Source organism: Hypanus sabinus, chromosome 5 (genome assembly GCF_030144855.1).
Source record: "Hypanus sabinus isolate sHypSab1 chromosome 5, sHypSab1.hap1, whole genome shotgun sequence".
Taxonomy (NCBI): domain Eukaryota; kingdom Metazoa; phylum Chordata; class Chondrichthyes; order Myliobatiformes; family Dasyatidae; genus Hypanus; species Hypanus sabinus.
Window position 1 is genome coordinate 154,498,398 of NC_082710.1, and position 19,543 is coordinate 154,517,940.

The 19,543-nt window shown below is 45.6% G+C and overlaps 1 protein-coding gene across 1 annotated transcript in view; it reads left to right on the forward strand.

The window, feature by feature from the left end:
* The window catches only part of LOC132394797 (uncharacterized), a 118,455-nt gene that overhangs the window by 9,942 nt on the left and 88,970 nt on the right, over positions 1-19,543 (forward strand). Inside the window, exons 4-9 of the mRNA XM_059971204.1 lie at positions 4,397-4,467; positions 7,565-7,653; positions 11,040-11,122; positions 14,213-14,316; positions 16,240-16,413; positions 18,495-18,686. Of these exons, the coding sequence (XP_059827187.1) occupies positions 4,397-4,467; positions 7,565-7,653; positions 11,040-11,122; positions 14,213-14,316; positions 16,240-16,413; positions 18,495-18,686 (713 nt within the window). The remainder of the gene's footprint in view (positions 1-4,396; positions 4,468-7,564; positions 7,654-11,039; positions 11,123-14,212; positions 14,317-16,239; positions 16,414-18,494; positions 18,687-19,543) is intronic.

Below are 19,543 nucleotides of genomic sequence, written 5' to 3' on the forward strand. Positions count from 1 at the left end.
CCAATGCGTGCACATTCCACGCACTCACCAGTCTGCCACCAATGCGTGCACATTCCACGCACTCACCAGTCTGCCACCAATGCGTGCACATTCCACGCACTCACCACTCTGCCACCAATGCGTGCACATTCCACGCACTCACCACTCTGCCACCAATGCGTGCACATTCCACGCACTCACCAGTCTCTGCCACCAATGCGTGCACATTCCACGCACTCACCACTCTGCCACCAATGCGTGCACATTCCACGCACTCACCACTCTGCCACCAATGCGTGCACATTCCACGCACTCACCACTCTGCCACCAATGCGTGCACATTCCACGCACTCACCAGTCTGCCACCAATGCGTGCACATTCCACGCACTCACCAGTCTGCCACCAATGCGTGCACATTCCACGCACTCACCAGTCTCTGCCACCAATGCGTGCACATTCCACGCACTCACCAGTCTCTGCCACCAATGCGTGCACATTCCACGCACTCACCAGTCTCTGCCACCAATGCGTGCACATTCCACGCACTCACCAGTCTCTGCCACCAATGCGTGCACATTCCACGCACTCACCACTCTGCCACCAATGCGTGCACATTCCACGCACTCACCAGTCTCTGCCACCAATGCGTGCACATTCCACGCACTCACCAGTCTCTGCCACCAATGCGTGCACATTCCACGCACTCACCAGTCTCTGCCACCAATGCGTGCACATTCCACGCACTCGCCAGTCTCTGCCACCAATGCGTGCACATTCCACGCACTCACCAGTCTCTGCCACCAATGCGTGCACATTCCACGCACTCACCACTCTGCCACCAATGCGTGCACATTCCACGCACTCACCACTCTGCCACCAATGCGTGCACATTCCACGCACTCACCACTCTGCCACCAATGCGTGCACATTCCACGCACTCACCACTCTGCCACCAATGCGTGCACATTCCACGCACTCACCACTCTGCCACCAATGCGTGCACATTCCACGCACTCACCAGTCTCTGCCACCAATGCGTGCACATTCCACGCACTCACCACTCTGCCACCAATGCGTGCACATTCCACGCACTCACCAGTCTCTGCCACCAATGCGTGCACATTCCACGCACTCACCACTCTGCCACCAATGCGTGCACATTCCACGCACTCACCACTCTGCCACCAATGCGTGCACATTCCACGCACTCACCAGTCTCTGCCACCAATGCGTGCACATTCCACGCACTCACCACTCTGCCACCAATGCGTGCACATTCCACGCACTCACCAGTCTCTGCCACCAATGCGTGCACATTCCACGCACTCACCAGTCTCTGCCACCAATGCGTGCACATTCCACGCACTCACCACTCTGCCACCAATGCGTGCACATTCCACGCACTCACCACTCTGCCACCAATGCGTGCACATTCCACGCACTCACCACTCTGCCACCAATGCGTGCACATTCCACGCACTCATCAGTCTCTGCATAAAAAACTTACCCCTTACATTTCCTCTGTACCTACTTCCCAGCACCTTAAACCTGTGTCCTCTTGTGGCAACCATTTCAGCCTGGGAAAATCCCCTGACTATCCACACGATCAATGCCTGTCATCATCTTGTACACCTCTATCAGGTCACCTGCCATCCTCCATCACTCCAAGGAGAAAAGGCCGATTTCACTCAACCTGTTTTCATAAGGCATGCTCTCCAATCCAGGCAGCATCCTTGTAAATCTCCTCTGCACCCTTTCAATGGTTTCCGCACCATGAGGCAACCAGAACTGAGCACAGTACTCCAAGTGGGGTCTGACCAGGGTCCAATAGAACTGCAACATTACCTCTTGGTTCTTAAACTCAATTCCATGATTGATGAAGGCCAATATACTGTATGCCTTCTTAACCTGCACAGCTGCTTTGAGCATCCTATGGACTCAGACCCCAAGTTACCCCTGATCCTCCACACTACCAATAGTCTTACCATTAATCCTATATTCTGCCATCATATTTGACCTACCAAAATGAACCACTTCACATTTATCTGGGTTGAACTCCATCTGCCACTTCTCAGCCCAGTTTTGCATCCTATCAATGTCCCGCTGTAACCTCTGACAGCTCTCCACACTATCCACAACACCTCTATCCTTTGTGTGATCAGCAAACTTACTAACTCATCCCTCCACTTCCTCATCCAGGTCATTTATAAAGTTCACAAAGAGTAAGGGTCCCAGAACAGATCCCTGAGGCACTCCGCTAGTCACCGACCTCCATGCAGAATATGACCAATCTATAACCACTCTTTGCCTTCTGTGGACAAGCCAGTTCTGGATCCACAAAACAACGTCCCTTTGGATCCCATGCCTCCTCAGTTTTTCAATAAGCCTTGCATGGGGTACCTTATCAAATGCCTTGCTTAAATCCATGTACACTACATCTACTGTTCTTCCTTCATCAATGTGTTTAGCCACATCCTCAAAAAAATTCAAAAGATAGAGTGGGTGGGCCGTGGGAATGACCAATACCAAAGGAGTGAGAGGAAGATAGCTTAGGGGAGAAGTCAGGTAGTTTCTTACACGGAGAGCGGCAGGCAAGTTCCTGGAATGCACTGTCAGCTGTGAAGAGACTGTTAGCTATGCACATGAGTGAAAGAAGAATGTGTTATTGGCTATGTAGAAGGAAAGCCCTAGGTTGATTGTGGAGTAGGTTTATATAGATTAGCATCTCATTATGGGACTTCTGCCCTCTCCTGTTAGATTCCCCCAACTCTTTCACCAATTGGCTTTGCAGCTCTATACTTCAACTCCTCACCTCTTCCAGTTTCGCCTATCTCCCACCTTCTGATCGACTGTCTCCCACTCTGAGTTTTTATACTTCTCACATTCCCATCAATTCCCAATTCCTCCCCCTGACTCTGCCACTCACCCATGCACTGAGGATAATTTACAACAGCCAGCTAACCCCCCTGTGCATGTGTCTTTGTGGGTTTGGGAGGAAACCGGTCACCCGGGGGAAACCCACGCAGACTCCGGGAGAAAGTGAGAGCTCCACACACAGACACCGGTGGTCGGGATCAAACCCAATTCTCTGGTGCTCTGAGGCACCACTTACACCAACAGTGTTTCATTAGTCAGGATTTTCAGCGCAGAACTGATACTTGTTCACCAACTAAAGCCTCTCATAGTGCTTAGTTAAAAATAATCTTGTTCAGCAGCGAGCTCTGTCCGATGAAATCTGTAGTGAACACTGGTGTAGAAAAGTGTCTCGGGCTGTCTACCTTATTTTCCCAACTTTACTGAAAGGGATTGAGACATTGCTGGCTCAGCACAATGACCTGCTACCCAGCAATCATCACTGTAGCCTGCATGCTAGCAAAATCCTCTGTAGCCACCTCCCAGAGCACCAGCGTGGCACTGCAGCAGCTAGAAAGTTTGGCCTCTTACACTCCCGCAGCTTCTGTGATGACCCCAAAATCTCCTGTCACCACAGGGAGACTTTGTTAGTCCGCACAGTTAGTGGGACGGTGAATTGCCACTCCTTGTTGATGGTGAGGGAGTTGGGACTTTACTATCAATCTTATGACTTTTGCAGGCATCCTGGGGCCCTACTATTTTAATTTCTCAAAGGAAGTTTCCATTGTCAGAGTCAACTTTGTTGCAATGTACTGAAGTCCAAGGAGTCAGCACAATGCTTTACAATACCAGTGACCTGAGACCCGCCACTGCTTTTAAGGAGTTTGTTCATTCTCCCCTCGACCACGGGGGTTTCCTCCCACAGTCCAAAAATGTACCAGTTGGTAGGTTCATTGGTTAGGTTAATTGGTCATTGTAAATTGTCCCGTGAATAAGCTAGGATTAAAATCAGAGGGTTGGTGGGCAGTGTGTCTGAGGGGCCTATTCTACGCTGTGTGTCAATAAATGTACGCACGGGTACGATAAAAAAAACTTACAGCAGCATAACCCTTATAAGCAGCATTCACAAGAAAAACACCATAAATTAAACATGCATTAAACACAATACTTACAACACAGTCTAATAACAAGTTTATTTTAGTGAAAAGTAATCAAAGAGGCTTTGATAATTGTAGTGAATAAGATTACGCGTGTTGATTCAAGAGTCAAAATTCTGAAGGGGAAGTAGCTGTTCTTGAACCTGGTAGTGTAGGACTTCAGGCTTCTGTACCTCCTGCCTGACGGTAGCTGCAAAGGGAATGGCATGGGCCGGATGGTGGAGACATTTGACGATGGTTGTTGCCTTCCTGAGGCAGCGCCCCCTGTCGATATTACCAGTGGTGGGGAAAGATGAGCTGGGTTACTAACAATGCCAGTTATCAGAGAAAAGAAAACGGCATTATTAATTGATGGCATTTTGTCTATCTCAACTAACATTCTGATTATCAAACCTCCCCCTTCCAGTCTATTTCCGAAGTTTTACCTTGGACCACAATTTGAAGCTGACAGATTGTGAGGCCAGGCTGAAGATCTTGGTGAGTGACGATCTCTTTGCTTCACTGTAGTATTGTCACTGTTGTAACACAGAGTTAATGATCTCTGCATCGAATCACAGAGCGCAGGGACAGGCTCATCACCTCCATGCTGACCACCAAGGTTTTTTACAGCTGTGCAGACCAACCATTGCTCTGAGCAGGAAGTTCTAACACAACCTGAAAACTTTGTAGCATTTCAAAAGTTTTTTTCATTTTTTATGTGTGTGTATATATAGACACCATGAATTTCCCATGAATATTTAGAATGAAAATGGAAAAATCACGTACTTTGATTTTATTTATTAATTGAAGGGTATAGTGAAATACAGTAAAACAAAGAAAATATTTCATGTTTCATAAACTTTTTCTCATCTGCCTTTATTAGAAATCCATTGTCTGTAAACACTGTCCAGATTAATTTCAGATCCAGATGGAAGATATGTCTTAATCCTCATTAGATTATCCAAATATTCCACTTCTAGTCTGTTTCTGGATTTATATTTTATTGAATTTATAAGACCAGATCTATGTTTGCAGTCAGCACTAGAAGCTTGAAATATTCCAACAATGTCAGAAAATCGGAATATAGAATTTTTCACTTCAAATAACCACAAACCACATGGATTAGCTTAACTCAACATTTAACTACTTGGTTATTTAGTTCAGCACAACACTGTGGGCTGAAGGATCCGTTCCTGTGTTTTATGATGTATATTCTGGCCCCTGTCAGGCTGAAGGACCCATTCCTGTGTTGTATGATGTATATTCTGGCCCCTGTCAGGCTGAAGGATCCGTTCCTGTGTCTTATGATGTATATTCTGGCCCCTGTCAGGCTGAAGGACCCGTTCCTTCCTGTGTTGTATGATGTATATTCTGGCCCCTGTCAGGCTGAAGAATCCGTTCCTGTGTTGTATGATGTATATTCTGGCCCCTGTCAGGCTGAAGGGCCCGTTCCTGTGTTGTATGATGTATATTCTGGCGCCTGTCAGGCTGAAGGATCCGTTCCTGTGTCTTATGATGTATATTCTGGCCCCTGTCAGGCTGAAGGACCCGTTCCTGTGTTGTATGATGTATATTCTGGCCCCTGTCAGGCTGAAGGACCCATTCCTGTGTTGCATGATGTATATTCTGGCCCCTGTCAGGCTGAAGGGCCCGTTCCTGTGTTGTATGATGTATATTCTGGCCCCTGTCAGGCTGAAGGGCCCGTTCCTGTGTTGTATGATGTATATTCTGGCCCCTGTCAGGCTGAAGGGCCCGTTCCTGTGTTGTATGATGTATATTCTGGCCCCTGTCAGGCTGAAGGATCCGTTCCTGTGTCTTATGATGTATATTCTGGCCCCTGTCAGGCTGAAGGACCCGTTCCTGTGTTGTATGATGTATATTCTGGCCCCTGTCAGGCTGAAGGGCCCGTTCCTGTGTTGTATGATGTATATTCTGGCCCCTGTCAGGCTGAAGGTCCCGTTCCTGTGTTGTATGATGTATATTCTGGCCCCTGTCAGGCTGAAGGGCCCGTTCCTGTGTTGTATGATGTATATTCTGGCCCCTGTCAGGCTGAAGGGCCCGTTCCTGTGTTGTATGATGTATATTCTGGCCCCTGTCAGGCTGAAGGACCCGTTCCTGTGTTGCATGATGTATATTCTGGCCCCTGTCAGGCTGAAGGGCCCGTTCCTGTGTTGTATGATGTATATTCTGGCCCCTGTCACACCATTCTTCACCCATTCATCAGGTAGCATCTCCTACCTCCATTCTCAGCCCTGATGCATTTTTTGATCCAATTCTTTGAGAGTTCCTTTTCTCCCCACAGATACTGTGCAACCATTTGAGTTCCTCCAGCAGAATTTCTGTTGCTCTGGTCAAGTAATTCTCTCCTGCCAGCCTCCACTGATTTTCTCCACAGCAATGCTGTGACCAGAACCTCCGTCCTCTAGCAGAGAGATCAGAGCAATCCCCTGCAAGGGTCTACCACCATATCCAAGAGAGATTTCTCTTCTGCAATCCGCAGCATCCGATACATTGGCACATCTTCAGTCTATAATGGGAACATTACATAGAATACGGATCAGTACAGGCCTTTCAGCCCACAGTGTTGTGCTGAACTTTTAAACCACTCCAACCCTTCCTTCTACATATGTCTCTATTTCCTTTCATCCATGTGTTAATGAGTCTTTTAAAGGGACCTAATATATTTGACTCTACCACCATCCGGGGCAGTGTATTCCACACACTTGCCACTCTCTGTGTAAAAGAAACTACCTCCTATGCTTTCCTCCAATCACCTAAAAACTGTGTCCTCTTGAATTGGCCATTGCCAGCCTGGGAAAAAGGTCTACTCTATATATAAAGAATAGCCCTTAACTCAGCAGTGGAGTTATCGGGGCACCATTATGATGGTGTTTCCATAGCAAGCTGTTCTTGTTTTTATGAGGCCGAGTTGCTAGCTCGACGCTCAACCCGACTTGGATTCGAACTCGGGAACCTTCGCTCCAGAGTCTGGCACTGATATTATTGCTCCACTAAGTGTGACCTGCTCTATATATGCCCCTCATCATTTTAATACCTCTATCATGTTGCCCCTTACCCTCTTTTGCTCGACAGAGGGAAGCTCTAGCTTGGTTAACCTTTCCTTATATTCATGCTCTCTGATCCCGGCAGCATCCTGGTAAATCTCCTCTGCACCTTCTTTAAAGTGTCCTCATCCTTTCTATAATGAGATGAGCAGAAATGAACATAATTTTCTGACCGTGGTCTGACCAGAGTGTTACAGAGTTGCAGCATTACATTGCAACTCTTGAACACAACCCCGACTAATGAAAGCCAACACACCATACACTTTCTTAACCACATTGTCAACTTGCATGGCAACTTTGAGGGATGAGATCCCTCTGTTCTTGCACACTGTTAAGAAAGCTACCATTAACCCTGTATTCTGCCTTCAAGTTCAGACGTTTAAAGGGTATCACTTCACATGTCAATTTGGTACAGATGGAGGCCGTTCTGCTCTGTACTGCCTCTTTGGTTATACTGTTCTGACAGTCCCACTCGCCTGCTCCTTGCTGCAGCTGTTGATAACTCAAGGTTGTGTCTTCTTCCCTTCCAGAAAGCAGGTGTCTTGTTCATGGAAGTTGAGAGTCAAAGAGAGGGCTCAGGCCAGGTCTGCAGAGGTGAAATAAGTATCAGACCATCAATGTAAGTCTGGTTCTCCCAAACACTGTGGGTCTGGTAGGGCATTTGTGGGAGGATGTAATAGGGCCACAGACCATTCAGCCCATTGGATCATACCCACCACAAAGCACTAATCGGTACTAATCCTACCCTCACCCAGTTTGTCTTCCCCAATTCTTCATCTTGAATTCATCCCCCCCCCCACCAAAATAATTTCTAACACACACCTACTCACTAGTGGCCAATTAAACCACTGACGTGCAGTCTCCGCGATGTGACGGTATCCTGGGGGGAGCCACAGGGTACAGAGAGGACATGCAAATTCCACACATCGGCAGGATCAGAGTTCAGACTCTACCCGCAACAGCATGGTGGTCACTCTCCAAGCCCCTAACTAATTATCTGGAGATGCGAGCGCAGATCTTACTGTGGTAACTGGGAAATTTAAATAAATGTGAATTAAAAAGCTGTGGCTCGATATTCAAATCCCACCACCATCACTTTTTGAACTTTTGGTGCTGCAATGGGCCTTCAGTGCAGATAGTGGAGAAGGTTGGATTGATATTACTGAAGACAGTATGAAGACTTCGAAATTCAATGCGCATTTATTGCCAAAGTGTATATATGCCACCGTAAAGAACCCTGAGATTCATGTTTTTGCAGGCATACACAATAAATCCAATATCCATAATAGAATGAAGGATGAGGATGGACAATTAGTGTGCAAAGGACAACAAACTGTGAAAATACAAAAAGAAAGAAAAAAGAGTTGATAATAGGAAATAAATAAATAATAAATATCAGGAAGATAAGATGAAGAGTCCTTGAAAGTGAGCCCATTGGTTGTGGGAATAGTTCAGCTATTGGGCGAGTGAAGTTAAATGAAGTTATCCCCTCTGGTTCAGTCGAGGGGTAATAACTGTTCCTGAAGTTGGTGGTGTGAGTTCTCTGGCTTCTGTGCCTGCTTCCCGATGGCAGCAGCGAGAAGAAAGCGTGGCCTGGGATTTGGAATTAGAATTGAAACTGGTTTATCATTGTCATATGAACTGTGGTACAGTGAAAAGCTTGTCTTGCATGCTGTACGTGCAGGTCAACTCATTACACAGTGCATTGAGGTAGAACAAGGTAAAATAATTACAATGCAGAATTAAGTGCAGAGAAAGTGCAGTGCAAGTAGACAATAAGGTGCAAGATAATAACGAGGTAGATTGTGAGGTCAAGTGTCCATTTTGTCTTATTATTGAACCATTCAGTAATATTTAACATTGTAGTTGTCCTTTAGCCTGGTAGTGTGTGCTTTCAGGCTTTTGTATCTCCTGCCTGATGGAAGAAGGTAGATGAGAGAAGGTCTGCAGTGGATGAGATCTTTGATTATGCTGACTGTTTTTTTGAGGCAGCAGGAGGAAGAGGAGGTATATTGGAGTATGATAGATCTGCTGGCTGAGTGGTGTCACAACAACAACCTTGCGCTCAACATCACTAAGACCACTGATTATGGGCTTCAGGAAGGAGAAGTCCACAGTGGTCCCCATCAAGGGATCAGCAATGGAAAGGCTGACGTTTCAAGTTCCTGTGTGTCAACATCTGTAAAGACCTATACTAGGCCTAACACATTAATACAATTACAAAGAAGGCACGGTTGCAGCTATATTTGATTAGGAGATGGAGAAGACTTGATAAGTCACCAAAGACTCTCACAAATTTCTACAGATGTACCATGGAGAGCATTCAACTGGTTGCATCACTGTCTGGTATGGAGGGGGCCACTGCACAGGATCGGAAAAAGCTGCAGAAATTTGCAAACTCGGCCAGCTCTGTCATGGTCACTAGCCTTCCTATCATTGAGGATATCTTCAGAAGGCATCATCCGTCATCACCTAGGACATGCTCTCCTCTCATTGCTACCATCAAGGAGGAGATCTAGAAGCTGGAAGACACACGTTCAAAGTTTTGGGAGCAGTTTTTTTTCCTCTCTGCCATCAAATTTCTGAATGGACACTATCTTACAATTATTTGCTCTCCTTTTGCACTATTACTTAAATTAATATTTATATATATTTCTGATTGTAATATACATTTTTCTTCTATTATTGTGTATTGCAATGTGCATATTTCCATGGAGTAGCCAGAGTCAATGGAGGGGATGTGGGACCATGTCCAAAATTCTGTGCCATTCCTTATCCTTTGCTGAGCAGTTGCCTTACCAATCAGTGATACACACAGTTTGTTTTCTATGGTGTGTCAATAAAAAAAATTAGATAAAAGTTTGAGATATTACCGGTGACCTTGTAACTACCAGGCTGTAGTGTAAGGCTCTATCTGGCCCACACCCTCAGGCTTGGCTCCTGTGTGACTCCAGTCCAAATGTTGACCCTAAATATCTTTAGCCTAACCTGGTTGACTGGGAATGGGAAATGTGACCAGATAATACTGGAAACACTCAGCAGGCCAGACAGCATCTGTGAAGAGAGAGAGGAACAGTTCATGTTTCAAATCCCAGACTTTGTCAGTGCTGCAAGACACTTTCTGTGGTTGCCTGTGAAATACTTTGGGATGTTCTGCTGCCTTGTACCAATGTGACCCTTCTTTTCTTGTAACATCCACCGGCAATACAAAGCAAAGGCAGATGGAGGGATAAGAAGTCTTCTGAGCATCTCCTCTGTTCCCCAAAACTACCTGGAGTGTTGGAGACCAAGTGGTGACCTTATAGAGGCATATGAAATCATGAGGGACATGGAAATGGTGAATGTACTCAGACTATTGTCCTAGGGGAAGGAAACCAAAAACTAGAAGGCAGAGGCTAAAGGTGAGAGGGGAAGGATTTCAAAGGGACCGGAAAGGTGGTCCATATATGGATGAAGTTCCCAGAGGAGTTGGTTGAAGCAGGTACAATAGCAACATTTAAAAGATATTTGGGTAAGTAAATGGCTAGGAAAGGTTTTGGCCCAATGTAGGCAAAGGAGACTGCCTTCAGTTGGAACCTTGTTCAACATGTAAGAGTTGGGCCAATGGGTCTGTTTCCCTGCTGTACCTCTCTATGAGACTATGACCCATTCATCAGATGCAACAAAGATGCATCCATGGGAAATTTGTTTTCATCCATATGTTCTGCTTCATAACAGATGGTACTTCTGATCTATTCTCGCTCTCTCACAGGAAGGGCTCCAGGTGTGAGCTCTTACCAAAGCAGTATAAAGCAGTGGTGCTGGTGAAGGGGTTAATTATTTGATAAATGTGAAAGAACCACAAACGAACACTCTACATTTTAGGAATGATCAAAGGATTAAGCTATTTCCAAGTTACAAGAAAGATCAAAGAGTAGTTACAGGTGTAGTAATATCTTGGGATATTAATTTATAAAAAAAACTCAAGTTGACTTGCATTATAATTGGATCCCATTCTGTTTAAAGGGTTGGAGACTTTGAAATTCAGGCTGTTACCGAAGAATATGAGGAATACAACGGTCACAGGAAGTTCCGGTTTAAGGCTGCAGGTGAGTACAACTTCAAAGTTGTTATTCCTACCTACCTGTGGTCCATCTGAGGAATATCTTCACCCAGAGGTGCTGGGAGTTGGAACACCCTGCCTTACAGGGTGTTAGAGGCGACTCTGAAAAATATCTGAATGAGCACCTCATGGCCAGGGCGTTGACCAAGTGCTGGCAACTAGGATTAGTCTAGATGGGTGCTTGATGCTTGGGCTGAAAGGTGTGTTTTTGTATTGTATGACTTTGTAACTGAACAGATAGGAAACACCAGTTTCTGAGAGGTGTAAGGCTCTGGTTTGTATTTCCTGTTGACTTTGAATGTATTTAAGACACCAGTAGATCAGTAAATAAAGGATAGCACACAAACAAAATGCTGAAGGGAGTCAGCAGATCAGACTGCGGAGGGAAACAAATGATTGATATTTTGAACCGAAACTTTTTATCAGGACTGGAAAGAAAGAAGGCAGAAACGAGAATAGGAAGTTGAGAGAAAGAAAATATTTTGCAGATGCTGAAAATCTTGTGCAACAGACACAAAATTGATTCCAAAGATTCAAAGTACAGTTATTATCAAAGTATGTATACAGGATACAACACTGAGATCCGTCATCTGGGTAGGCAGCCAAAGCAAAGAACAACCATTCAAGCTGTTCATGAAACCATCACACACCCACCGAGTGAGAAAAAAGAACAATTTACGCAAACGGCAGAAAGAGAGTGAAAAACACATAGAATATCAAATACCAAACCAGGATTCCAGTCACGTTCAGTTTAGGTCAGTTCAGGCCAAACCGCTAGCCAATGCAGGTCGCAGGGCCATCCTTCATCAACGTGCCTCAGTCTGCATCGATCAAACCGCTCAAGATCAGCAGAAAAAAAAGTAACCAGAATCCAGGGACATATGTGACATGATCCTCAAAGTCCCCCAATAGAGTCCACAGATTTTCTGATCAATCCAGGTGGACATGGATCCCGAGGCTCCTTCACATTCCACCGACAGCAGCTAGTGAGAGTGCGTAAGACCAGTCAAACACAGGCGGATAGCGTTGAGCACACACCAGTCCTTGGTGGCTTCAGCCTTACTCGATGCCTCCATTGGAGAGAGAGGCAATTTAGTTGATCATAGGCTTGTGTCCTGTCTTCAGGCTTCCAGGCCCTCAGGACTCACCCACTGCACTAAACCTCGCCAAACTCCCTCAGAGACAACAAAGTGCCAGGGCACTCAATCGGCCCCAAATCACAACACCAAAATGTAAACCACAGGTTCCAATCGCAGGCAGCTTAGTCGTAGAATCACATTTGTAAGAAGTAGTTTTGTGAACTGTTAGCAGGAAAAAGGATCTAGTGCTTTTCTGGCATATATGATGAATAAACTCCTCTCAGGCTTCCAGCCAGTACAGATGTCATTGTAACTAACATTTTGATAACAAACTCTGCCAACTTCATCAGGGATGACGTCTGGTGGTACTTATACCCCCATCGTCTGTAGGATCTTTGATTATAACGTAACCCTCAGGCTCAGCCAGCAATGTGTTTGTCTAGGGGAAGACAACTTCTGGCTCCGCCAAACTGAGAAATCTCGTTTGTGTGGATGCTGCGTGATGTGTTGCCCGGTTACAAATCTGAACCGCAAAATATCAGACAGTACGCCAGATGCAATTAACTGACTGATAATCTTATAAATCTTAACCTGAATATAGGGTTAGTAAAGAAAATAAAAATAAAAATGTGCCCATTTTGAGAGAAAAGTCAGAAGTGCACGTTTGAGCTCATTAATACGGCTATTCATCAATCATTGACCTCCTCCGAGCATCGCTGACCTTCGAACCCTTGATCCCGATCCACTCCGTCTTCAGCTCTCTCCACACGCTTCTTCCTTCTCCTCTTGCTGACCAAAGACCATGAAAATTTCTCTTCCAGACTCACAAGAAAGAACAACAGCATTCCAAACCCCATTATCTCTAGTCATAACCCAAACATTGCTGCTACAGAGAAACCATTACATTATCAGTGAAACCTTACAGCATGTTACAATAAGAACAGAAGAAATAGGAGCAGGAGTTGGCAATCTGGCCTGTCCTGCCTGCTCCATCATTCAATAAGGTTATGGCTGATCTGGCCGTGAACACATCTCCACCTACCCACCTTTTCCCCATAACCCCTAATTCCTTACTACGCTAGCTGCTTTACCATGGCAGTGAGATTGTCCATGGAGGTGAGGCTGGTTTCCATGTTGTGTTGAGTTGTATCCACAGCACTCTGCAGTTTCCTGTGGTCACACGCAGAGCATTTGACATACCAAGCTGGGAAGCATCCAGATACGGTGCATCAATGAACGTTTGTGGGTGTCAAACGGAGCATGTCAAAATTCTCCATCCTGCTGAGCATATAGATTTTCTAGGGGGCAATGGTTCCCAAGAGGGGGTGATGGATCCCAGAGACATTTTCTCCCTCTGGAATTCTCTTTTTCTCAGGGCGGAAATGGCTAATACCAGCCATTCTTTTAAGATGAGTGGAGGGAAGTTTAGCAGACACGTCCGAGGTATGTTTTTCACATTCACACAGAGTATCTGTAAGTGCCTGGAATGCACTTCTAGGATGTACTGGTAGAGGTTGATACATCTGGAACGTTTAAGACTCTTCTAGACAGGCACATAGATGAAAGAAAAATGGAAGGTTATGGGATGTGTGGGAGGGAAGGATTAGATTGAACAGAATCAGACTTCTTGTCACTGGCATAAGTGTTGAAATGTGATATTTTGTGGTAGCAGTACAATGTGGGTGTAACAAGTTACTATGAGTGTAAAAGGGGGATAGTGAGGTGGTGTTCCTGAGTTTGAGAATTTTTTAGATATTTGATTACAGTGAGGAAGAAGCTATTCTGCCATCAATCACTTGAGTGTGCGTCTTCAGGTTCCTCCATGGAGTGGGTTTATATCGTGACAATGTGACACCTTTGTTCTGTATTTTCTTTTGGAGCAGCTTGGAATATGACAGCGCCTAAAAGTCCTGAGATGGTCGGCTCAGAAAAATTCCAAGGTATGTTCTCTCCTCATTAATCAACAAAGTAATGCTTCGTTGTCTCATCCTTTACAGGTGAGAAAGAAAGTCGAAGAAACAACACTGAGGTTAGACCCTACATCGTCAATTTGTCAAAGATGAGACGCTTCTTTATACCTGGAGCTCCCTTCCGAATTCAGGTGGCTATGAGGTTATAGAGGAGTTGTGTGGATGGCGTGAGATGGTGGATGGGCGGGGGGATGGTGTACGTACACAGGGTCCGGACAGGTACTGTAGTTCAAGGGACCTATTCCTAAGGTCAATGCCATCCTCATCATTGCAATGACTTCAAGTGAACTGAACGTCATTGTTCTTAACCTGCATAAAATGGTACTGCTCAGTTAAAGTGACGATCACTGTGTAACTCCAGTTCCATACAGGCAAAGGTGATGGAGGTAAATTCTCGATATACTGTACAATGAAGTCAGGGCATCCTGGAGCACAGAAGCAGGCCCTTGAATCCACTGAGATCATACTGACCTTTTAGCATTCACTTACACTCATCCTATACTAATCCCATTTAAAATCTCCCCACAATCCCATCACCCCCTTGCTCCAGTTTCCATCCTTGCCCACAGCAAACTTACAGCAGCCAATTAATCCACCAACCTACCTGTCTTGTCGGAGGGAACTGGATACCTGGGGAAACCCACACATTCAGAGGGAGAAAGTGCAAACTCCACACATAGACTCACCAGAGGTTGGGATTGAATAGTTGTTACCCTTCAGTCATCAGGCTCTTGAACCGAACGGCATATCTTCACTTGCTCAAAAATGCTCCCACAGCCAATGGACTCACTTTCAAGAACTCTTCATCTCATGTTCTTGATATTTATTTATTATTATTTCTTTCTTTTCCTACTTGCCCAGTTTGTTGTCTTCTCCACTCTGTTTGGACACCCAAGTTGGACGATCTTTCATCGATCCTGTTAAGGCTATTATTCTATAGGTTTATTGAGTATGCCCACAAAAATGTATCTGTGGGTTGCATATATATTTGATAATAAATTTGCTTTGAACTTTTGAGCTTTGATGCGGATTGATGGAGCTTTGAGGCATTAGCTCTGTCAGTTATACTACAGTAATTCTAGCCACCTCCTGTTCACTGTCTGTCCTGCTGAAATTAATTGGCTTTTACTGGAGGAACTTACTGTAATTTCTGTCATAAATTCTGTTTCCTTTGCACATAAATATTCGACCCATTTTCAGTCCTAGTCTAACCTTGCAAACAAGTAGGTGAGAGAGTGTGAGGGACAAGCACATTCTTTCGAGTCTTTGCAAATACGTTGATTCAGTAGATGGTATCTGGGAAACTAGTCACTTCCATAGAAACAGCATCCAGGCCAAGAGAGTATGGGCCTTCCTCAGAAGGCTACAGAAATTCAGCATGCTCCCATTGATCCTTGTTAATTCTTATTGAGAGCATCCTATCTGGATGCGTCACAGTCAAGACCAGAAGAAATTGCAAACCCCTTGGTCCATTGCAGAATCCAGCCTCCTCTCCATCTACACTTCTCATTGCCTCAATAAAGCAGCCAACATAAGCAAAGTCTCTCAGTCTGCTTAGTTCTCATGAGACCGTGCCAACCCTGGATATTCTCTCTTCTCCTCTATCCAATCAGGCTTCCAATGCAAAGGCTTTAAAACACATACCATCTCGCTCAGTGAGAGTTCTGTCCCAATGTTGACAATAATGATGACCTCTTGACCTCATAATCTACCTCATCCTGGCCTATGCATCTTATTTTCTCCCTCATTACTATTTCTCTGAAATTTTTACACTCCATTCTATGATTACTTCTCCCTGCACTACCTTGATGTACTTTTGTTTTCAAATTATCTGTATGAATAGAATGTAAAACAAAGATTTTCCCTGTATTTCAGTACATGTGACAGTACTAAACCAATTATGTTGTTATAACATTTAGGACATGTGGACCATCCCAACTTATCTTTTCTCTTGAAAGTTTTAATTACAGGAGATACAAGGATTCTAAAGTTTGCTGTTCTCATGTTGATGTAGAGAGAGACCAGCTTTCTCATACACTTGTGCTGTGTTACAGGCAATAGTGACATACCAGGATTATTCACCAGTTGCGAAGGCACCTATTGAGATTTCTGTAATGATCAAGGAGAAGAAAACTATACAGGCATCTCAGAGAGGATTTACAGACAACATCGGCGAGATGAGTCTTATCTTCAATGTCCCTGAAGATGCCAGCGAGATATATGTCACGGTGTGTATGCTCCCAGAAACAGAGAAAGCGATAAAGACTAGAATGAGGCACAAACTCATTGAAGCATATGATATTCTGAGAGCATGTGACTAGGAAATAGAGGGACTTAAGGGTGCAACTGCCCAGTTTGCAGAGAGTGGCATCACAGGTAGACAAGGTGGTGAAAAAGGCATTCCTACTTTCATCAGTCAGGGCACTGAGTAACGCTGCCCTCAACCGCATCTCTTCCATTTCACCCACGTCTGTTCTTACCCCATCCTCCCGCCACCCTACCAGAGATAGGGTTCTTCTTGTCTTCACCTACCAACCCACCAGCCTCCACCACCAGCAGATAATTCTCTGAAACTTCTGCCATTTCCAATGGGATTCCACCACCAAGCACAGCTTCCCCGGCCCCCACTTCCTGCTCTCTGCAGGAATCGCTCCCCATGCGACTCCCTTGTCCATTCGTCTCCCTTCTGGAACTTATCCTTGCAAGCGGAACAAGTGTTACCCCTGTCCCTACACCTCCACCCTCACTACCATTCAGGGTCCTAAACAGTCCTTCCAGGTGAGGTGACACTTCACCTGTGAGTCTGTTGGGGTCATACACTGTGTCTGGTACTCCCAGTGTGGCCTCCTGTATACCTGTGAGACGTGACATAGATTGGGAGACTGCTTCATCGAGCACCTACGTTCCATCCACCACATAAAGCAGGATCTCCTAGTGGTCACCTATTTTAATTCCACTTCCCATTCAGATATGTCCATCCATGGCCTCTTCCACTGTCGTGATGAGGTCACACTTAGGTTGGAGGAACACCTTATATTCCATTTGGGTAGCCTCCAACCTGATGGTATGAACATGGATTTCTCTAACTTCCATTGCCCCCCTCCATGCCATCTTTCCTTCACCATTTCCCACCCCCTTTTCCTTCTCTCACCTTACCCCCTTGCTCGCCCATCTCCTCCCTCTATGCTCCTCCTCCTTTTTCTTTCTTCCATGGTTTTCTGTCTCTTTCACCAATCAACTTCCCAGCTCTTTACTTCATCCCTCCCCCTCCAGGTTTCACCTATCACCTTGTGCTTCTCTGTCCCCTCCCTCCCCCCACCTTTTAAAGCTACTCCTCAGCTTTTTTTCTCCCGTCCTGCCGAAGGGTTTCTGCTTGAAACGTTGACTGTGCTCCTTTCTGTAGATGCTGCCTGGCCTCCTGAGTTCCTCCAGCATCTTGTGTGTGTCGATGGTGGGAGGGAAGTTATTTTACAGTTACATAACATGTTGGTGAGGCCTCACTTGGAGCAACGTGTGCAGATTTGGTCACCACCCCCCCACCCCCCCTGTTATCGGACAAACGTGACAACACTAATAAGAGTGCTGAGAAGATGTTGAGTGAATACTAGGGTCTGAGGTTGTATAGCCTAGGACTTAACTCTCCGTGATACATAAGATTGAGGGATGGCCTGAGAAAGGTATATAAATGTAGGAGGGGTACAGACAGGGAGAAAGAATATAGACATTTACCCTGTGAGGGTGCTAAGAACAAGAAGGCATAGATCTAAAGTCAGAGGTAGGAGAATTAAAAGGGACTTCATATGCACCTTTTTTGTACAGAAATGGAATGAGCTGCCAGAAATAGTGGTTGAGGTGCACACAATAGTAACATTTAAAAGCCATCGAGATAAGTACCTGGACAGGAGAGGTCCATGGGCCAGATGGGGCAGGCTCGCTGGGCAACACAGTCAGCATGTTCAAAGTGGGCCGGACGCATGGCCGTATGAAGGTCCCTGGAGACATTCTGCTTGCCGCTTCGCTCTGCTGTCAGCCTCCCCTTGCATCCCAAGACCTACCCGTGTTCAATAAACTCATTTGAAACCTCAATGAATTTTTCTGAAATGCAAAGATTGGATACCAGAGAACGTTGCTTTTAAAGCAAGAGGGGGGGATTTTAAAGAGGTGCTGTACAGGTTATTTAACACAGAGAACATTAAGTGCCAGCTGGATTGGTGGAAACAGATACAATTGAGCTATTTAAGGGGCTGATAGACAGACTGTCCTTGCTCAGGTACCTTTTCCGTTCTATTTGTTTGTTGTTTCTCCCCAGGTAACTGCTGGGACCAAAGCCACTGGCACAGAAGGAAAGAGTGAGATTGCTATAAAATCCCATCAGAGTAGCCAGGCCTTCCTGTATATCGAAGCACCCAACGTTCTACTCTATCCTGGTGACAGCATCCAGGTGACTCTGACAGCTCTGGGTCTGACTGATGGCAGCAATGTTGATCACTTTTACTACATGGTGAGTTAACGATGACATTTTACCTTTGAAATTGGAATTGTCACAGGCGCTGCCATATTGTGCAAAGTATACTGTTCATTCCACAGTGCACTGAGGTTGAAATAGGGAAAACAATGACAATGCAGAATGAGGTGCAACAGCTACAGGTAGATAGACTACCATGAGGCCTCTGTCGTTCAGGGTCGATTATGAATGTTGCTTCCGAGCTGTCCAGGGACACAAGACAGGGCAGCACAATATGGAGAGGGAGCTGTTGCCCCTGCAGCAAACTCCCCCTGTCCACGCATCTGGTGAACCCAAAGGAATGGCAGAGATAGATGCAGTTTGGTAGCAACAGTTTTGCAGGAGTTTCCAGACAGCATTGAGCTCAACGTAAGACTGCCTTAAGGACTCCAGCTGTGGATTTTTCCCTTGGGGTTCACTCCCGCAGCCTTCCCCATGAGAGGGCATAGCCGCAAGGCAGCAGAGCTTTGAGACCAGAGTTTTCCTTCTCTTACATGAGCTGCCATCCGACTGAAGTGAGTGGTTTTAAGGGGCCTTTGCCCCTTTTCCTGTCCGTAGAAACAGTTCCTCTGGGCTTAGTAGCTCAGCCATACCTGAAGGCCAGGAGCTGGACTTGGGTTCTCAGAGGCAATTTGAGTCACACGCCATTGGGGGAATGTAGATAGAGAGATGTGTAGACAGAGTCCATAGAGGGGAGGTTGTAGACAGACTCCATAGAGGGGAGGTTGTAGACAGAGTCCATAGAGGGGAGGTTGTAGACAGTCCATAGAGGGGAGGTTGTAGACAGTCCATAGAGGGGAGGTTGTAGACAGAATCCATAGAGGGGAGGTTGTAGGCAGAATCCATAGAGGGGA